Source organism: Pseudorca crassidens, chromosome 1 (genome assembly GCF_039906515.1).
Source record: "Pseudorca crassidens isolate mPseCra1 chromosome 1, mPseCra1.hap1, whole genome shotgun sequence".
Lineage (NCBI taxonomy): Eukaryota > Metazoa > Chordata > Mammalia > Artiodactyla > Delphinidae > Pseudorca > Pseudorca crassidens.
The window spans coordinates 63537893-63555410 of NC_090296.1; the positions used below are offsets into that span (position 1 = coordinate 63537893).

At 32.5% G+C, this 17518-nt stretch overlaps 1 protein-coding gene across 8 annotated transcripts in view; it reads left to right on the top strand.

The window, feature by feature from the left end:
• The window catches only part of RALGAPA1 (Ral GTPase activating protein catalytic subunit alpha 1), a 221005-nt gene that overhangs the window by 177426 nt on the left and 26061 nt on the right, over nucleotides 1–17518 (top strand). For all 8 annotated transcript variants that reach the window (XR_010943440.1, XM_067737483.1, XM_067737461.1 and 5 more), the window contains 3 exons: nucleotides 566–721; nucleotides 15297–15455; nucleotides 16447–16574. Coding sequence is in view for 7 of the 8 variants with exons in the window: in XM_067737483.1 (XP_067593584.1) it covers nucleotides 566–721; nucleotides 15297–15455; nucleotides 16447–16574 (443 nt within the window). In the remaining variant the exon portion in view is untranslated. The remainder of the gene's footprint in view (nucleotides 1–565; nucleotides 722–15296; nucleotides 15456–16446; nucleotides 16575–17518) is intronic.

Consider the following 17518-nt stretch of genomic DNA (forward strand, 5'->3'; position numbering starts at 1 on the left):
ATTTATAATCAGGAAAAAAGGAGATTTAAAAGACTTTGCACAGATTAATTTGTATTTTTTTAATGCATTTGAAGTGTAGTTAAGTTCTACATTTTTGTATTTTTGTTCTGGGCTATGATAGGTACTAATAATTAGGAAGCCAATTTCAGTGAGTAAATATGACACAATTAATCGTTTTATCAAAGTGACATTACTGTTTTAACTTAACCTCAAATCATTTCCAGTCTTGATTTTTGCCACTTGGTTTTTACTCTCTGCCCTCGGCGTCCCACACAGCCCTTACCATTTAGCACCTCGTAGCCTAACAAGAGATGCATAGTGCACAGCGATTGATTTCTTTGCTAATTAGTTCCTACTAATTAGGGACCCTCAAATACTTAAGAAAATCTACCAGTGTGACTTGAATAGTTCTAACTAATAATTCTGGGTCAAGCCATAGTTGATAACATGCAGAAGACTTCATTCCTCACGTTTTTGCAAAGTGAGAAATTTGAGTCTTTTTCCATAGTGAGGTTTTTAGTTTTGTTTAGTTAATTAATATTATGTGTCTTTTCATTGCTTCTAGGTAAATCTTACAAACCATTGCGGTTTCATGGGAGGACTACAAAGAAATAAAAGCACTGGATTGACCACACCATATTTTGCTACCTCTACAGTTGAAGTAATATTTCACGTATCAACAAGAATGCCTTCTGATTCTGATGACTCTTTGACCAAAAAAGTAAGTGCTAAGAAAAAAAGTGCTCAGAGTTAAAATCTTAGTAATACATAAAATATGTAAGCAAGTCATCTAATTGATCAAGAACTATTTCTGAGTACTCCTTTCTTCACCCAGTAGTGTCTTCAGAAACAGTTGCAGAGTAAACTCTGTTTTCCTTAATGATATGATTGAAAGTTATAGTCTTAACAAAGCATTTGCCTTCAAGAAAATGGGCATCTGACAAATTGAAAAACTTCTGTAAATGTTCAGATTGGTGAAATTATAATTCAAGACCCCACACACGGAGAGATATAACGTTTATATTGATTGACGGAGAGGAAAAAAATTAAAATGTAAATTATTACAAATCACTTAAAATATAACGTGCTCTCTCATAAATTTTAACTAAAACTAATATAGCAGATAAAATAAGCATTAATTCATTAAAATAGATTTTACTGCCTTAGAATATTTATGGGAGATATAGTGGAATGGTTTTGATGGCCCATGTCTTTTAAAACCTACACCACCATTTTGCTGTAACCGGCACCAGCATTCAAAAATCACTCTAGTGACACAGACATACCTCAGAATAAAGCTGTGTGTGTTCAATCCATGTTTAATTTTTTTAGGGAGAAACATTTTTTTAAAGTGAAACCTTGTCCAACATTTCTTTATCTTCTCTTCTTCTTCCTACTCCTCAGTTTACTCAAAACTACTACTGAATGTAACCAACTTAGTATCATAGATCATTTTACTTGGTACTCTGTTATCATGTTGCCTGATATCAAATCTCTTCATACTTCATTAATAGCCTATGAAAACAGTGTTATCCTTATACTCTTTTGAAAAGGAACTTCAGAATTCCTCTCAAATATTTTATAAGATTGATTCAGTACCCTTGATGCCTTTTGTTTACATTTTAGAATACTGTTGGAAATTGCCTACTAAATGAGTAATGGTTAGAACAACTAATATATGGATGCTGATTAGATTTGAATGTTTAGTAAAGATGGAGGTAATTGATGTGTAGGAAAGAAAGTATATTTAGTAACAGATTTGCTATAGAATATCTTGGCATGTAGTTTTTAGAAGTACAGAATGAGACATGAATACTGACAAGAAAATGGTGAAGAGTTGGATTGGAGTAAAACTTCGTTAAAACTTCAATTAAGCACTTTCTTCCATCATCTCATTTTAAATTTGTATGAAAATAAGCCATACTCAAATTAGAGGCAATTATGAATATAGTACAAAAAGATAAATTATTTTAAACATTAGGACTTGGCAGTGATCCTCATTTTCATGGCTTCATGGATACAACTTTTAAACCCTGGAGCAAAAGGAAACCCTCTTTTCCTTTTCAAAAGAGTCTAAAATTAATAGTATTTTCAATTGCAAACATAAGAGCAGAACAAAGTGTATCATTTTTTGTTGAAATTTTTTTTTTAAAGAAACATCAGGATATTTTTACTTCAGTATATTAAACCTGATGGTTAAAAGGTACTTGAAATTTTATTCCTGCAGCCTTTGTAGAAATATCTCAAATAAGTAAGGTTTCTTATTTCCTTCACAACAGTCACAAAGGTCTGTCCTTAATTATTTAAGAAGAGTCTGAAATGGATGTTTAACAATCCATTATCATAGCAAAATTAATTTTGGAGATAACACCATTTAAGAATTGTTAAATGGTTGAGTTCTAATTAAAATTATACCCTTAAATGGTGAAATGTTTAAGTACTGGATTTATTAGAGAATGTTGAGGGATTAAACCTTGAACACTAATAGTTTATTTCATCTATAAGTATAGAAAAATTTTTATTGTGGAAAAATATATATAAAACAAAATTTATCATTTTAACCATTTTTAAATGTACAGTTCTTTGGTATAAAGTACATTTACAGTGTTGTAGAACCATCACAAGTATCCATTTCCAGAACTTTTTCATTTTCACTTGGTTCAAAATATTTTTTATTTTCTCATGAGAATTCTTTGACCCATGTGGTACTTAGAGCTGTGTTGTTCAATTTCCAAGTATTTTGGGCTTTACCAGCTATCTTTTTGTTATTGATTTCTAGTTTAATTCCATCATGGTCTGAGAGCAGACATCATATGATTTCTATTTTTTAAAATTTTTTAAGGTGTATTTTATGGCCCAGATGTAGTCTATCTAGTGAATGTTCCATGTGAGTCTGGAAAGAATGTGTTATCTGCTATTGTTGAATGAAATAGTCTATGAATGTCAGTTATATTCAGTTGATTGATGGAGCTGTTGAGTTCAACTATATCCTTACCAATTTTCTACCTGCTTGGATCTCTTCTTTTCTGAGAGGGGTATTAAAGTCTCCAAATATAATAGTGGATTCTTTTATTTTCCTTGCAGTTCTATCAGTTTTTGCCTCACATATTTTGGCACTCTGTTGTTAGGCATATACACCTTAAGGATTGGTTATGTCTTCTTGGAATACTGACCTCTTAATCATTAGATTATGCCACTCTTTATCCCTGATAACTTTCCTTGCTCTGAAGTGTGCTCTTTCTAGAATTAGTATAGCTATTCCCACTTTCTTATTAGTGGTATCATGGTATATCTGTCTCCATCCCTTTACTTTTAATCTATATGTATCTTTGTATTTAAAGTTGGTTTCTTGTAAAGTTGGTTTCAAGCCTCACACAGTTGGGGCTTGTTTTTTTGATCGGCTCTGACAATCTCTGTGTATTTGAACCATTGACATTTAAAGTGATCATTAATATAATTGGATTATTTTACATTTTTTCTGCCATTTGTGGTTATAATTGAGCATTTTACGATTCCATTTTCTCTCCTTTCTTAGCATATCATTTATATTTTTTTCTTTTTAAATTTTTTTCCAGTTCTTGCCCTAGAGTTTGTACTATACATTTACAACTAATCTAAGTCCACTTTCAAATAACACTATACTGGTTCACTGCAAGTACCTTATAATAGCACAATATGCTATTATTAATAGCATATTAATAGCACAATTCTTCCCTCCTATCCCTTGTGTCATTGCTATCATTTATTTCACTTATACATAACCATGTGTATACATAAGCATACATTATCAAATACATTGTTGCCATTTATAATCTTGAACAAACTGTTATGTGTTAGATTAATTAAGAATAAGAAAAATAAAGTTTTATTTTGCCTTCAATTATTGATTCTCCGATGCTCTTCCTTTCTATATGTAGATCTGAATTTCTTTCCTATATTGTTTTCCTTCCCTCTGAAAGGCATTTCTTGTAAGGCGGGTCTACTGGCAGCAAATTCCCTCAATCTTTGTTTGTCTGAGAATATCTTTATTCTTCTTTACTTTTGAAGGATAATTTCACAGGGTACAGAATTCTAGATTAGTAGAGTTTTCTCTCAGCACTTAAATATTTCACTCCACTCTCTTCTTGTTTGCGTGATTTCTGAGGAGAAGTCAGATGTAATCCTTATCTTTGCTCCTCTATAGGTAAAATGTTTTTTCCCCCTCTGGCTTTTCTCAAGATTTTTTCATCTGTGATTTTCTGAAGTTTGCATGTGATATACTGGATGTAATTTGGGGGCCATTTATCCTGCTTAGTGTTCTCTGAGCTTCCTGGATCTGTTGTTAGGTGTCTAACACTAATTTGGGGCAATTCTCAATCTTTATTGCTTCAAATATTTCTTCTGTTTCTTCCTCTCTTTCTTCTCCTTCTATACATAAATGTTACACTTTTTGTGGTTGTTCCACAGTTCTTGGATATTCTGTTATGGGTTTTTTTTCGGTCTTTTTTCTCTTTGGTTTTCAGTATTAGAAGTTTCTATTATTATATCCTCAAGCTCAGAGATTCTTTCCTCAGACATGTCCAGTCTACTAATGAGCCCATCAGAGGCTTTCTTCATTTCACTTACATATTTTTTTTAATCTCTAGCATTTCTTTTTGATTCTTTCTGAGAATGTCCGTCTCTCTGCTTACATTATCCATCTGTTCATCCATCCATACTTTGACTACTTTTTCCATTAGTTCCCTTAGCATATTAATCATAGTTGTAATTCCAACATCCCTGCCATATCTGACTGTGGTTCTGATGCGTTTTCATTCTCTCATTCTTCACACTGAGTCTCCGGCAGTTTGTCAGCTACAGTTCAGGTTTTCCTACTCTGTCACTGGTTCCTACAGAGGTTTCTGCTCTGTTAAGTTGTTATTCTTCATATATGCCTGTCTGTCCAATTTTGGGGCAGCAGTTTTCCCTATGACCTCAATTCTCTGATCTAAGAAGAGTACTGTAGTTGATTTTTCAGTTGTTTAGCTTTTTACTTGTTGTTGGGACAGAGTGGTAACTTCTAATCTCTTTACATGCCAGGCTGGAAACTGGAAATCTCAGAACTTTATTCTCCCAAAAAAGGAACTCTGTATCCATTAACAATAACTCTCCATTAACCCCTCCACCCAGCCCCTAGTAACCTCTAATTTGCTTTCTTTCTCTTTTAATTTTCCAGTTCTAGGTACCTCATATAATTTGGAATCATACAGTACTTGTCCTTTTGTGTCTTATTTCACTTAGCATAATGTTTTCAAGCTTCATTGATGTTAAAGCATGTCAGAATTTCATCCTTTTTATGGCTGAATAGTATCCCATGATATATATATATACATTTTGTTTATCCATTTATCTATCAATAGACACTGGGTTGTTTCCACTTTTTAGCTGTTGTGAATAATGCTGCAATGAACATTGTCCTGCAGGTATTTGTTTGAATCCCTGTCTTCAGTTCTTTTAGGTATAGACCTGTGAGTTGAATTGCTGGGTAATATGGAAATTATGTTTAGCTTTCTAAAGGAATTGTCAAACTGTTTTCCACAGTGACTGTGCCATTTGACATTTCTCCCAGCAATGCACAAGAGTTCCAGTTTTTCCACATCCTTGCCAACACTTGTTATTAGCTATCCTAATAGGCACAAAGTATTATGCTTTGTGGTTTTTGACTTGCATTTCCCTAATGACTAATGATGTGCATCTTTTCATGTGCTTATTGGCCATTTGTATATCTTCTTTGGAGGAATGTCTATTCATCTCTTTTACCCATTTTTTTAAATTAGATTGTTTGTAATTTTCTTGTTGTGTTGTTGGAGTTCTTTATATATTCTAGATGTTAATCTCTTATCAGATATATGACTAGCAAATATTTTTCTCCCATTTTTGGGGTTGTCTTTTCACTCTTGATAGTGTCCTTTGAGGCACAGAAGTTTTTATTTTGATGGAGCTCAATTTATCTATGTTTTCTTTTGTTGCTTCTACTTCTGGTATCAGTTCAAGAAATCATTGCTAAATCCAATGTTGTGAATATTTTCCCGTATGTTTTCTTCTAAGAGTATTATAGTTTTAGCTTTTACATTCAGGTTTTGGATCCATTTTTAGTTATTCTTTGTGTATAGTATGAGATAAAAGTCTGACTTCATTCTTTTGCACGTGGCTATCCATTTGTCCCACCACCATTTGTTTAAAAGACTACACATTCCTTTATTGAATGATCTTGGCATCCTTGTCAAAAATCAATTGGTCATCTATGGAAAGCTTTATTTCTGGACTCCCTGTTCTATTCCATTGGTCTGAATGTCCTTTTGCTTTAATTAAATGCTTTAATTACTGTAGCTTTGTAGTAAGTTTTGAAATTAAGTAATGTGAGTTCTACAACTTCATTCTTCTTTTACAAGATTGCTTTTACTATTCAGAGTCTCTTGAGATTCCATATGAAATTTAAGATGGGTTTTTCTGTTTCTATGAAAAACCGTGTTGGGATTTTGATAGGATTGCATTGAATCTTTGGATCACTTTGAGTAGTTTTGTCACTTTAATAATATTAAACCTTCCAATCCATGAACATGGGCTATCTTTCCATTTATTTATGTAGTCTTTCATTTCTTTCAGCAATATTTTGTAGTTTTCAACATATATGCCTTTCTCCTCCTTAGTTAAATTTATGCCTTAGAATTTTATTCTTTCTGATGCAATTATAAATGGAATTGTTTTTATAATTTCCTTTTTGAATTGTTCATTGTTAAAAATGCAGCTGATTTTTGTGTGTTAATTTTGTATTGTGCAACTTTGCTGAATTCATATATTAGTTCTAACAGGTTTTGTTGTGGAATCAGGGTTTTCTGTATATAATCATGTTTTTTCAATGTCTCTGTGGAGAAACAAGAGCTTGCTTGGTCCACCATTTTGCTGACATAACACCCTAGAAGAAAATTTTGTGTTTTTTTCCCCCTTTAAGCTAATTAATTCTAAATGTAAAATTATTTAGCAATTTACCAAGTGGAATAGTACAAGTATTTTTTTCCAATTATTTAGTTTTTTGGGTTTTTTTCAAATTATTAGAGAAAGACTGCAGGCAATTACATGGCGTAGTATTCCAATTGTTTAGTATCGAGATGCCAGAAATAATGTAACTTTTAAAAATGCAAGCATATGTTTATAATTTTTTTTAATTTATAATGCAAGCATGCTATTATATTAGTTGTCAAAGTAACTATACCTGTTTTATTCAAGAAAATTACCCTGGCTAGATAGGCTTTTTTTTTACTTCAGTAGAGCATTTTAAAGGGTTTATTTGTTTGTTGTAGTGAGAAAATTTCAAAACATAACTTCTTTCACATGTATAATACCTACCAGATAAAAACAAAACCTGTCAAAATTGTAAACAATATGTAATAAAGTGGTATCATTTTGGAAGGTATAGTTCTCTTATATTCTCAAGTAGTAATTTAAGTAACTTTAAGTAAAATCTACTCTTATCAAGGTTGGGGCTAAATTGAAGCAATATTTCACTTAATTCAGTAGAAAGGAAAAATTTACCCAGTCTCATAATTCAGTATAAATTATTCTAAACCTTCTTTTCATAGAAATTTTTTAAAAAGTAACATTTATTTCTCTATATATTGAGTTTTCCTTTTCCCTATTCTCTGTGATTCTTGCCCTTACTGCTCTTCAGAGTCCTAGTATGTAAGATTTTTCTAAGTAACAGTCTTATATTTTAGCTCTATTACATTATCAATTTCTTTTCAATAAAAGATTAAATCCTTAAACTTAATCATAGAAACCAGTTGTCTTATACCAGTTTTCCTTAATTAAAAAATCACTTTCTGTATTGGTATTTTTCTCCTGAATTTAATAAATTCCACATTAGTGGTAATAAGTTGAGGCCTAGAACATGTGTCCTGTTACAAATGAACAATTGGATATCATTAGGTTGTCCCCCTTTGCTTTGTACATATATCTTTAGGTGTGTTAATCCATTCAGTAGACACATTAATGAGCACTGGTTGAAGTGTAATATTGAAGGAAGTAAGGCTTGTTGACCTCAGCGTGAAGTTTAATACCTCTAATTAAATTAGATAGTCAACAGTCAGTTTAAAGAAATAGCCATGCCTCTGGCAAGGTAGAATTATGTATGACTCTGGTTCTTTGTTTTAAACTTGATAGGAGAAAATCATTTATATCTATTTTGTAGAAACTAATTTTAGTTTTCACTTTGTGTTTAAAATGTGTGGTGATTTTGTAAATTATTTTTAAGCATTTTATTTTCTCAGAATGAGAGGTAAATATCTTTGAACCTCTTTAAGTGTTAGCATTTTATTTCTTGTGAAGAAAGACTCTTTCAAGGATCAAAATGGTAGCGACAGAATTTTTACAACATAGACTATACTTTTTTTTAACAAATTAACCAAACTTTCAGTCTAACAAAGTAGTCTCTCTTAGAAATACTACGCCACCATATTAAAAATCCTGATATAACTCCAGTCCAAGCCATCTGTTCTATAAATTCTCTCTACCTGAGGAAGATTGACAGAAAATGGTTAAAAATAATTTCCACTTAACTGAGTTTATTCACCCCTAAAAATCAAAAGTGCTGCAAGCATTGGTATAAAGTGTTCACAGGAGCTTGTCTCATTTCCTCTGTCTCCTTCTTGTAGCCACTTGCTGATACTCTGCTTCATAGGTAGCTGAATCATCCTTTTAGGAGTTTGATGAAGATCAAGTAGAGATAATTGTAACCTACTTTTAGTTGGACTCTCTAGCCTATCTTTCATTTCCTGGACCCCCCAAAAGAGGGGAAGGAAGCACTTTAAGTCAGTTCCCTCTGAAATATTGTTAGCATACTGGACGGCAGTTCGTTTTTTGTTTTGAAATTTGGTTACAATAGTTTCGCAAATAAATGAGCTCTATCGAACTGCTTAGTCTGATTATAACTTTAAATCCATTTTTCTTTATTTTATCTAGAAATACAGTTAAAGTATACTTCACTTTCCAAAGACTATATGCTAATATAGTCTGGAAAAAGAATTGAAAAACAAACTTAAGGAATAATAAGAAAAATTTTTTCATTGTTTTAGTAGAAGTGTAGTTAATGTAATAGTTAATAAATGCTATGGAATTATACACATGGTTGTAGTCCTAAATCTAGCCACATTACGTAAAATAATTCTGTTTTAATATAATAGACTCTACCTTTAACCCCGATTTCTATAAATATACTCCTGATGACAAGAAATGAAGATAAAGAAACAAGGAAGTATAAATGGTTCAGAGCAGATTTATCTCAGACTGTGAATGGTTTAATTTGGATGGTATAGCAGTGGCTTCTCATTGCATATAGAATAAAATTCTAATTCCTTACTGTGGCCTTCAGTGCCCTACAGGATTTGGCCACTTGCCTGCCTACCTCCCTGATCTCATCTTCTGTCACTTTCCTTTTCACTTACCACAATCTGGCCTCACTGGCTGTCATTCTAACCTGCCATCATGTCAAGCTCATTCCCATCTCAGGGGCTGTGCACTTACCTTTTTTTTCCATTTGAAATGCTCTTTCGTCACATTATCAGGTTTTTTCATCCTCATTGTTCTATTCTCAGACTCACATGACAGTTCCTCAGAGAGACCTTTCCAGACCATCCTAGCTAAAGAAGCCCTCTCTATCCAGTAACACTATCACATTACCCTATTTTATATTTGTATAGCACGTATCACCATCAAAGTGGCATATTTAAATAAAGCCGTAATTGCAGATAATTTTATTTTTATGCTGTGCACTATGTAATGATAGAAAACAATTTGCTAAGTAAGTACTGTGACATTATCTTTTTAATAGCATATTTATTGAGTGCCCACTCTGCTAAAGTATTCTGTACTAGATGCCGTGCCTATTGCTTCAAGAAGCTTTTCCCAATTACTAAGAATGAATGATCCAGACAGCAAGTGAATTGTGAAAATGTATGAGAGTATGTTTTTGCACATGATTGAGGAGTATATGATAGTTTATGTTTTGCTACATGAGTGTCTGGAAGGTGAGGGGCAAAGAATGAGGGCTTGGGGCAGTGAGTATCAACTCAGTTTCAATTTCTACATGTATACCACTATCTCGTGAAGTAACTGCCCTAACCTAACTAACTTCTATGCATTCTTCAAGTGCCATTATAGATCAGTTGTCTTTGTTATTTGCATTCAGAGAGGTATATTTAGAGCATTATCTCTACTGTTAATTATTCATTAATTGCTTAGTTTATTTTACTCTCTCTCCACTGGACTTAAAGCTATGTGAGAGAAGAAAATATGTCTGTTTTTCCTCACCGTTGTATCTTTAATAGCTAGTGCAGTGCATTTAGTCAGCTCTCAATATTTGCTGTTTGAAAGAGGTAGATAGGAAGGAGAGAGGGAAGGAGGAGAGAAGGCCTTTTAAGAACTCGTGAACTAGTCCAGCTGTGTAGGATGACTAGCATCTGATCTAGAGCAACAATAGAGGAAATAGGAAGGAAAGTACAAAAAGAGAACATAATACTTTTTTTTTTAATGAAGAGCTTGTTAGAGATACTATAAGGAAATCAGAAATTGAAGACTTTCAGGTTTTGACTCTGAGTAATTATAATTAAGTTATTAGGTGTTTTTAACAGAAATGAGGACGTCAAGGGGGTAAGTTGATTTTGTAAAACAGATGATATACTTATATTACATGAATTCTAGTCTCTAACTCCAAATGAATGATATTTCACTGAGGAAATCTAGAATTGACTCTGGAATCTCTACTGATAATTATGGAAAATGAGAACACTGCCATAGATAGGCAAACATCTGATTTTCATAAAAGGACATGGAACAGGCCACCAACCACAAAAATTACTAACATTCATGAGCTCCATGTCAATGCCTGGCAAAATAGGATTATTAAACAGATGGTTTGTGAGCACTTAGGTAATGAAGTAGTGATCACTAGGAGCTACCATGAGTTCACCATAACAAATCACATCAAAGTAACTTAATTTGTTTTAATAGGATTACTACATCAGGGAAGGCCATAGACAGTATAAAGCATTTAACTAAGTCGTTTGTTGTGGACAAGTTGAAGAAATGCGGTCTTAATAATAGTTCAATAAGTATGTTAGTGACTGGTTCTGTAATTATATCTAGAGAAATTAATTATATAATGAGAGGCAGTAGAGGGAGGTGGTTAAAGTATGGTTTCTGAAGCTAGCCTGCTTGGGTTTCAATCTTGGCTCTGCCACTTATTAGTTACGTGACCTTAGGCAAGTTACAAAGGTTCAGTTCCTCACCTGTAAAAATAAGGTCAATAATAATTATTCTTATCTTGTAGCATTGTTTTGAAAATTAAATAAATTATCACAAAGCACTCAGAAATAGTAAGTATTTAATAAATGTTGGATATTCATTTAACCAGGAAGGACATCTGTAATGACTTACTGTAAGGCTGTTACCCAAACCTGTCCTGTTTGATATTTTTATCCAAAATCTAAATAAAGACACAAGAATTTGAATTTAAGGATAACCCAAATCTGGAAAAGGGAGAGCCAACATACTGAATAGAAGAATCTTGCTAAAGGCCTTGATAGGCTTTAAGGTAATCGGAACCTGGTAAGTTAAAGTTTATTAAGAATACATAGAAATCCTCTCTAGTTCTAGTAGTCAGTTGTACCCGCTTAAAAGAACTTCGTAAGAAAAAGTCTTAAGGGTTTGAATTGACTACAGCTTCCATTTGAGCCAGTGTTGTAAAAATGCAGAAAATAATTGAGTGAATAGAACAAAGGAAGTAGTCCCACTGTGGGCTGGTTGTATTATAGAATATATTGATATTATATTCTATTTCAGATACCACAATTTAATAGAAACATCAATAAACTGAGGTAATAATCCAGGATAATGAATAAGCTTGTAAAATATAAAAAGAGGAACACTTTTAACCTAGAAAAGTTGAGTTATATATTAGACGAATATTCAAATATTTGAAAAGATAATATATGAAATATAGCTTGGGTTTATTTGGTATTAGTCTTATTTTGGAAGAACTAGCTTAGGGAAGGCAGATTTTGGCTTACTGTAAAGTAGGGTCTAACGATTGTAGCTCTTTTAAAATGAATGGGCTAATTTGTGAATCTGTAAGCTTCCTAACCCTAGAAATATTCAAGCAGAGGCAGGATTACTTGTCAGGGATATTGCACTGGGAGTTCCTGTATTGTGTGGGAAATTAGAGCTTTAATGTCTCTCCCAGTGCTAATATTCTGTAATGTACTGAGGACTTCAATTTTATATGTGTTGAATTTCATTTAACTATTTTATCTTCATAAATTGATAATGATAATCTGCAGCTTATGTTATATACCTCGAATTCCAAAACGACTTCAACAGCAGTCAAAGTGAATTTGGAAGAGTACTTTGGCTGCCAGTCATTTTAACAGACCTGTCCCATGTACAGAATTCTTATAGTCTATTTCAGAAGTGATTCGCATCTGGGTACAAGAACATGCAGGTAGGAACTCCTTTGAGAGATTTTAGAGTATGGAAAAACCCTGCTGAGTATACATAAGACACAACCCTTTAAATCTGTAAAATATAAGGAATAGATAAAATAATTTAAAACATCAAATACTATATAAAGTATTTATGTCAAATAAATGTCAAACACTTCTGAAGTTTCTGTTAACCACTCAAAATTCATATTTTCAGTAGTCTTCAAAAATTATAAGATACATGGCAATGATTAGCAATTTCTCAATTTGTTTAATTATTTTATAGCAGGGTTTAAAGACATAAAGATATAAAAACATGCCTCAACATAACAGCATAAAATAATTGCTTTTTTAGCATTTGGATAAAAATGATAAGGGATGTTCTTGAAGCTTTTTCCTTAAAATGATTGAACATGTTTTAAATGACTTTGTTTATATGCATAGTTCTATGCCACAAATATCTGCATTACAACATCCTGGAAAAAATATATTATTCTTTTCTGTTAAACTTCCATAAGAGACTTTTAATACTCTGTGGTAGATATTTGAAGACAAGCTTTCATTATAAAATAAAACTACAGTTGCCCTTTTCTCTCATTTCTTTAGATAAGTGGGCACTAGAAATTATAGATAGGTTTGGCAAGAGTTCAAGGGTTAATGTAGCAGATAAATAAAAGGAATTTTCTGTAAATTGAGACCTGCATTATTTCAGTTGTCTTGTCTTTCCTAACCTAACTCATTTAATTTTAAAAAGTAAATACTTAAATTCTTCCTGACAGTGTGCTCAGCTTTTACTATCGTTTATTACTTCAATTATACTTGATATCACTTAGAACAATCTGCCATTTGGAAATCTCAGTATAGCCTGGAGCTTAGTATTAGATCTGGCTGCTGTTGTAACATGTACAGCATATGACATTAATGTATCAAAATTAGATTGGATCATCCCTCCTGGTTAAATTTATTTCACATTTCTTTTGTATTCAGTTAACATAAACCTATTAGGGAAGCTGACACATGGGGATGGCTGTATAGGAAGGATATTTTTAAAGTATTTTGATTAAAAAATGAAATTATAGAGCCATGGCTTTTCTGAGTTGTGTAATCTTTTTTGGTTTTTAAAAATGTCACAAAGCCCAAGTCTTGCATTTATGTCATTCAGGGTGTGTGTGTGTGTTGTAAGTAATGATAATTAAAACTTAAAATAAACATTGTTTTGATGTTTGAGGTCTATCATCATGTATTTAGAGCAATAAGCACATTTATGGTTTCCAAAAAGAATTATTTAATCCACTTAGACCTAAAAAAAGTCCTCCTTAAAAGAAAATAAAAATCTTTATATTTCTAAAATAATAGATTCTGGTCTATAGACTTAGCTGGGCACTGTCTTTAGAGTAATAGCTGCCACTATCTTATAATCTGTCAAAGAAGAGAGGGCATTTCTTACTTAGGAATATATATTTTAAAGTTCAGGGATTTACCTCGTGTTTTCAGATACTTAATGACATTCATAGTGCCTAGGATTTTCTAGATAGATTGGTGTTGGGGACTTTTAAGAACCATTAGAACACTGGTTCTTGGCTTTTTTTGTAAAACATAGTCCTATATGATAGACTTTCTTCTCAGAAAAATACACAAATAAAATTTGCAAAAATTCATAGATCCCTTGAACCCAGATTAAGAACTCCAGGGTTAAAGGGTGACAGAAGAAAACCTTTCATTAATTGGAAGGTTAATTCCTTTGTTTGTTTAAATGACACATTTGTTTTCCTGCCTTGTGGTCATTAAGTCAAAATAAGTCCAATATTTCAAAAACAGAAATTGCCTATATGTTAGCCCCTACTAAGAATATTGACGACACTTATCCTAATTTTCTCTTCCACACTTTTCTGCCTACAATATGTCACGTTATCTGAAAGTAATAGAAAAGCCTATGTGAGATGTGCACCAAAAATGGGCTCAAATGTTTGCAGTGGCAGAATCAATAAATGTACTAAAATAACCAAATTGTATTGATATATTAAAATACATGTTTAAACAATAATCTACATGAAGAAAACTCAATACTGATGGACATTAAGTTAATTTTTCTAATAACTTAATAGAAATCCAACTTTTGTATACTTTGCTTTTTATAATTTTAATCATCATAATGTTAACTCTCTAAATGCCAAAAACACCTTCGTAAGCACTATAAGTATTTAAATAAAATCTTTAGAGAGTCTAACAAATCTCACAAAGTCTACTTGAAAGAATTTCGTAGGCCAAGTTTCATAGTCAAAGAAAAGCTGGAAATAAATTCGTTAAAGCAAATATAACCAATTTTCTCTTACTCAGTAGATATTTATGATTTACTTCTTTTCCTTCTCTTTCTGTTGCCTCCTTTAGACCCTTTCACTGCTCATTAACACTTCCAGAGAGTGGTCAGAAAAAAAGAATAGTCTTAAATCCGTCACTTTTTAAAACACTCTTTTAAACAATTTTTAAAAGGTTTGGTAGTGGAAAATTGGTGCAGTTGCTGGTTAAGAAGAGCGTTTGGTCTGTATGCGAATCTTTTTTATCTAATTTCTCTGTTTGCCATTGACTGTATAGACAGTTGAAAATTATCTGGTCTTCTGCAGTGTCTCCTAATGTCTTTTGAGTGCTTGTGTTTTGCATGTTATGAAAAATTATCAAATGAAGTTTAAAAAGTATTTTTAAAATTTCTTTACCCTTTAATCTTCTTATAGTATGTTGTCAGTAGCTGTATGACTGTATTCACAGGGCTTTTCTCGAGCACTATGAACTATTTTCTTGGTTTTCCAGTTGAGACATTTAGGAAATGATGAAGTACACATCGTTTGGTCAGAGCATACTAGAGACTACAGGAGAGGAATTATTCCTACCGAATTTGGTGATGTCCTTATTGTAATATACCCAACGAAAAATCACATGTTCAGTATCCAGATAATGAAAAAACCAGAGGTAAGAACTCCTTATCTTACATTTTGCTAATATATTTTGAGTTCTGTATGGCTTTGTGAGTTTCTTTCCCTCTTTCAGAAGAATTAGACTAGGCATCAAAACGTGGAAATGGAGGGGGAGATGAGACACAGACTCTGGTAGCTATGTGAATTGTCTAAGTCTACTTCAGAAGGCGCTAAAATAGGAAAAATAGAAAGAAACTATTCGAATGGAAGATGGTTAGGTAGTGCCAGAGTGGAAGTTCCCATTTACTGTTGTTTTTGTACACCCCAGAAGCTAAGAATGTTTGTTACATTTTTAATGGGTTTTTCTCTTTTAAAAAATCAAAGAAGAATATACAGCAGAGACAATATGTGGCCACATATTGTCTAAAGCCTAAAATATTTACTGTATTATCCACAGCTCATGTCTTTGCCTTCAGCTGCCATTTGTACCAGCCATATTCAAACAGAATACTTTTGAAACTGTCAGTCATCTGATAAAAATGACAGATTTTTTTCTAATAAACCATATAATAAAATAAAAAATAGTGTTTTAGATTCTGTAGTAAAATAATAATAAAAGTGTTTTAGGTTTGGTAGTAAAGCTGGCATCACATGAAAATAATAAAAAACTAACTTGCTGCCTGTAAGAATGTGTGTCCTTCCTGTGTTTACTCAATGGGAGAAAAGTAAATTATTTCCAAGTGTTGGATTTTTGTATACAATTGCGGCTACAAAAATTTGAAAATTGGCAGGTAGTGTAAATTATTCAGTCAGTTATATGAAGCATATAATTCTTTTGAATGGAAACCCTGTAGACCACTGGCATTTTTTGTTTGTTTATTGTCCTAGTATGAGTGACCCATCATGGAAAAGAACTGAATTTGAATAGCATTTCTACTGAAGGAAGAACTAAACAGGAAGCAGAAAGACTTTTGTATACAAACTGTTTCTTCTCTACAACCTTTCTCCAGTTTGAGTATAAAATTATGTTCTCATTTCTCAATCAGGTTCCCTTCTTTGGTCCACTTTTTGATGGTGCTATTGTGAATGGAAAGGTCCTACCCATTATGGTTCGAGCAACCGCTATAAATGCAAGCCGTGCTCTGAAATCGCTGATTCCATTATATCAAAACTTGTATCCTTTTTAACAGTATGGTTTCTACTCTATGTCTACTTTCCAAGGTAACTACTTCTTATGTGTTGTTAAGACCTTTGAGTTTTTGTTTATTGATATATAGAGGTTGGAGTTCCTCCCCAGTGTTTAAGCAGTTATGATATTTGAATGATGTATTTTCTTTTATACGCTTTTAATCGGTACTTGTCTTTTGGTTAATTAATTAGAGCCCCATTATGTACTAGGCGTTCTGCTAATCTGGATGTGCAGAGATAACCGTAACAGTCATTTCAAAGTACTCAATCTAGTTGAAGAAATATATTGTTTTCAGTATCTGTGCTGTAATAGAGTTATGCACAGGATGTTCTGGAATTATTATAACAATACTTCACATACCTCTCAGTCAGCTGTAAGGAGTGGTGGTATCAGGAAACACTTCTGAGAAATGTAAGGATTGAACCAATCTTGAAGGATGAATGAATTAATCAGGTAGATGAGATTAAGATCATTCCAAGCAGAGGGACGACATAAACAGACATGGAAGTATGAGAGGACATGGCTTCTGGAGCCAGATTACCTGGACTCAAATGCTGGTCACCACTTCATTAGCTATACATCCTTGGGCAAGTTATTTAACCTCTCTGAGCCTCAATTTCCTTATCCATAAAATGAGAATGATAATAATATCTAGCCTGTAGTGTTATGAGAACTGAATGAGTCAATATGTGTAAACTTCTTAGAACACTGCCTGGGGCGAAATACGCACACAGTTTTAAAATTTTAATTGTTTTCTGATATTCCTTTCTAAAATGGATTTGTGTTTCCATATACTTTTTCTACATTATTCAAAACACTTCAATTATTTTTCTTTTACATAATAAACTGTAGATATTAAGCTTTACAGGGAAGGCTTTTAAAAATATCCTGTGTCCTATTCCATATGAAATGGATTTATCATAAGTCTA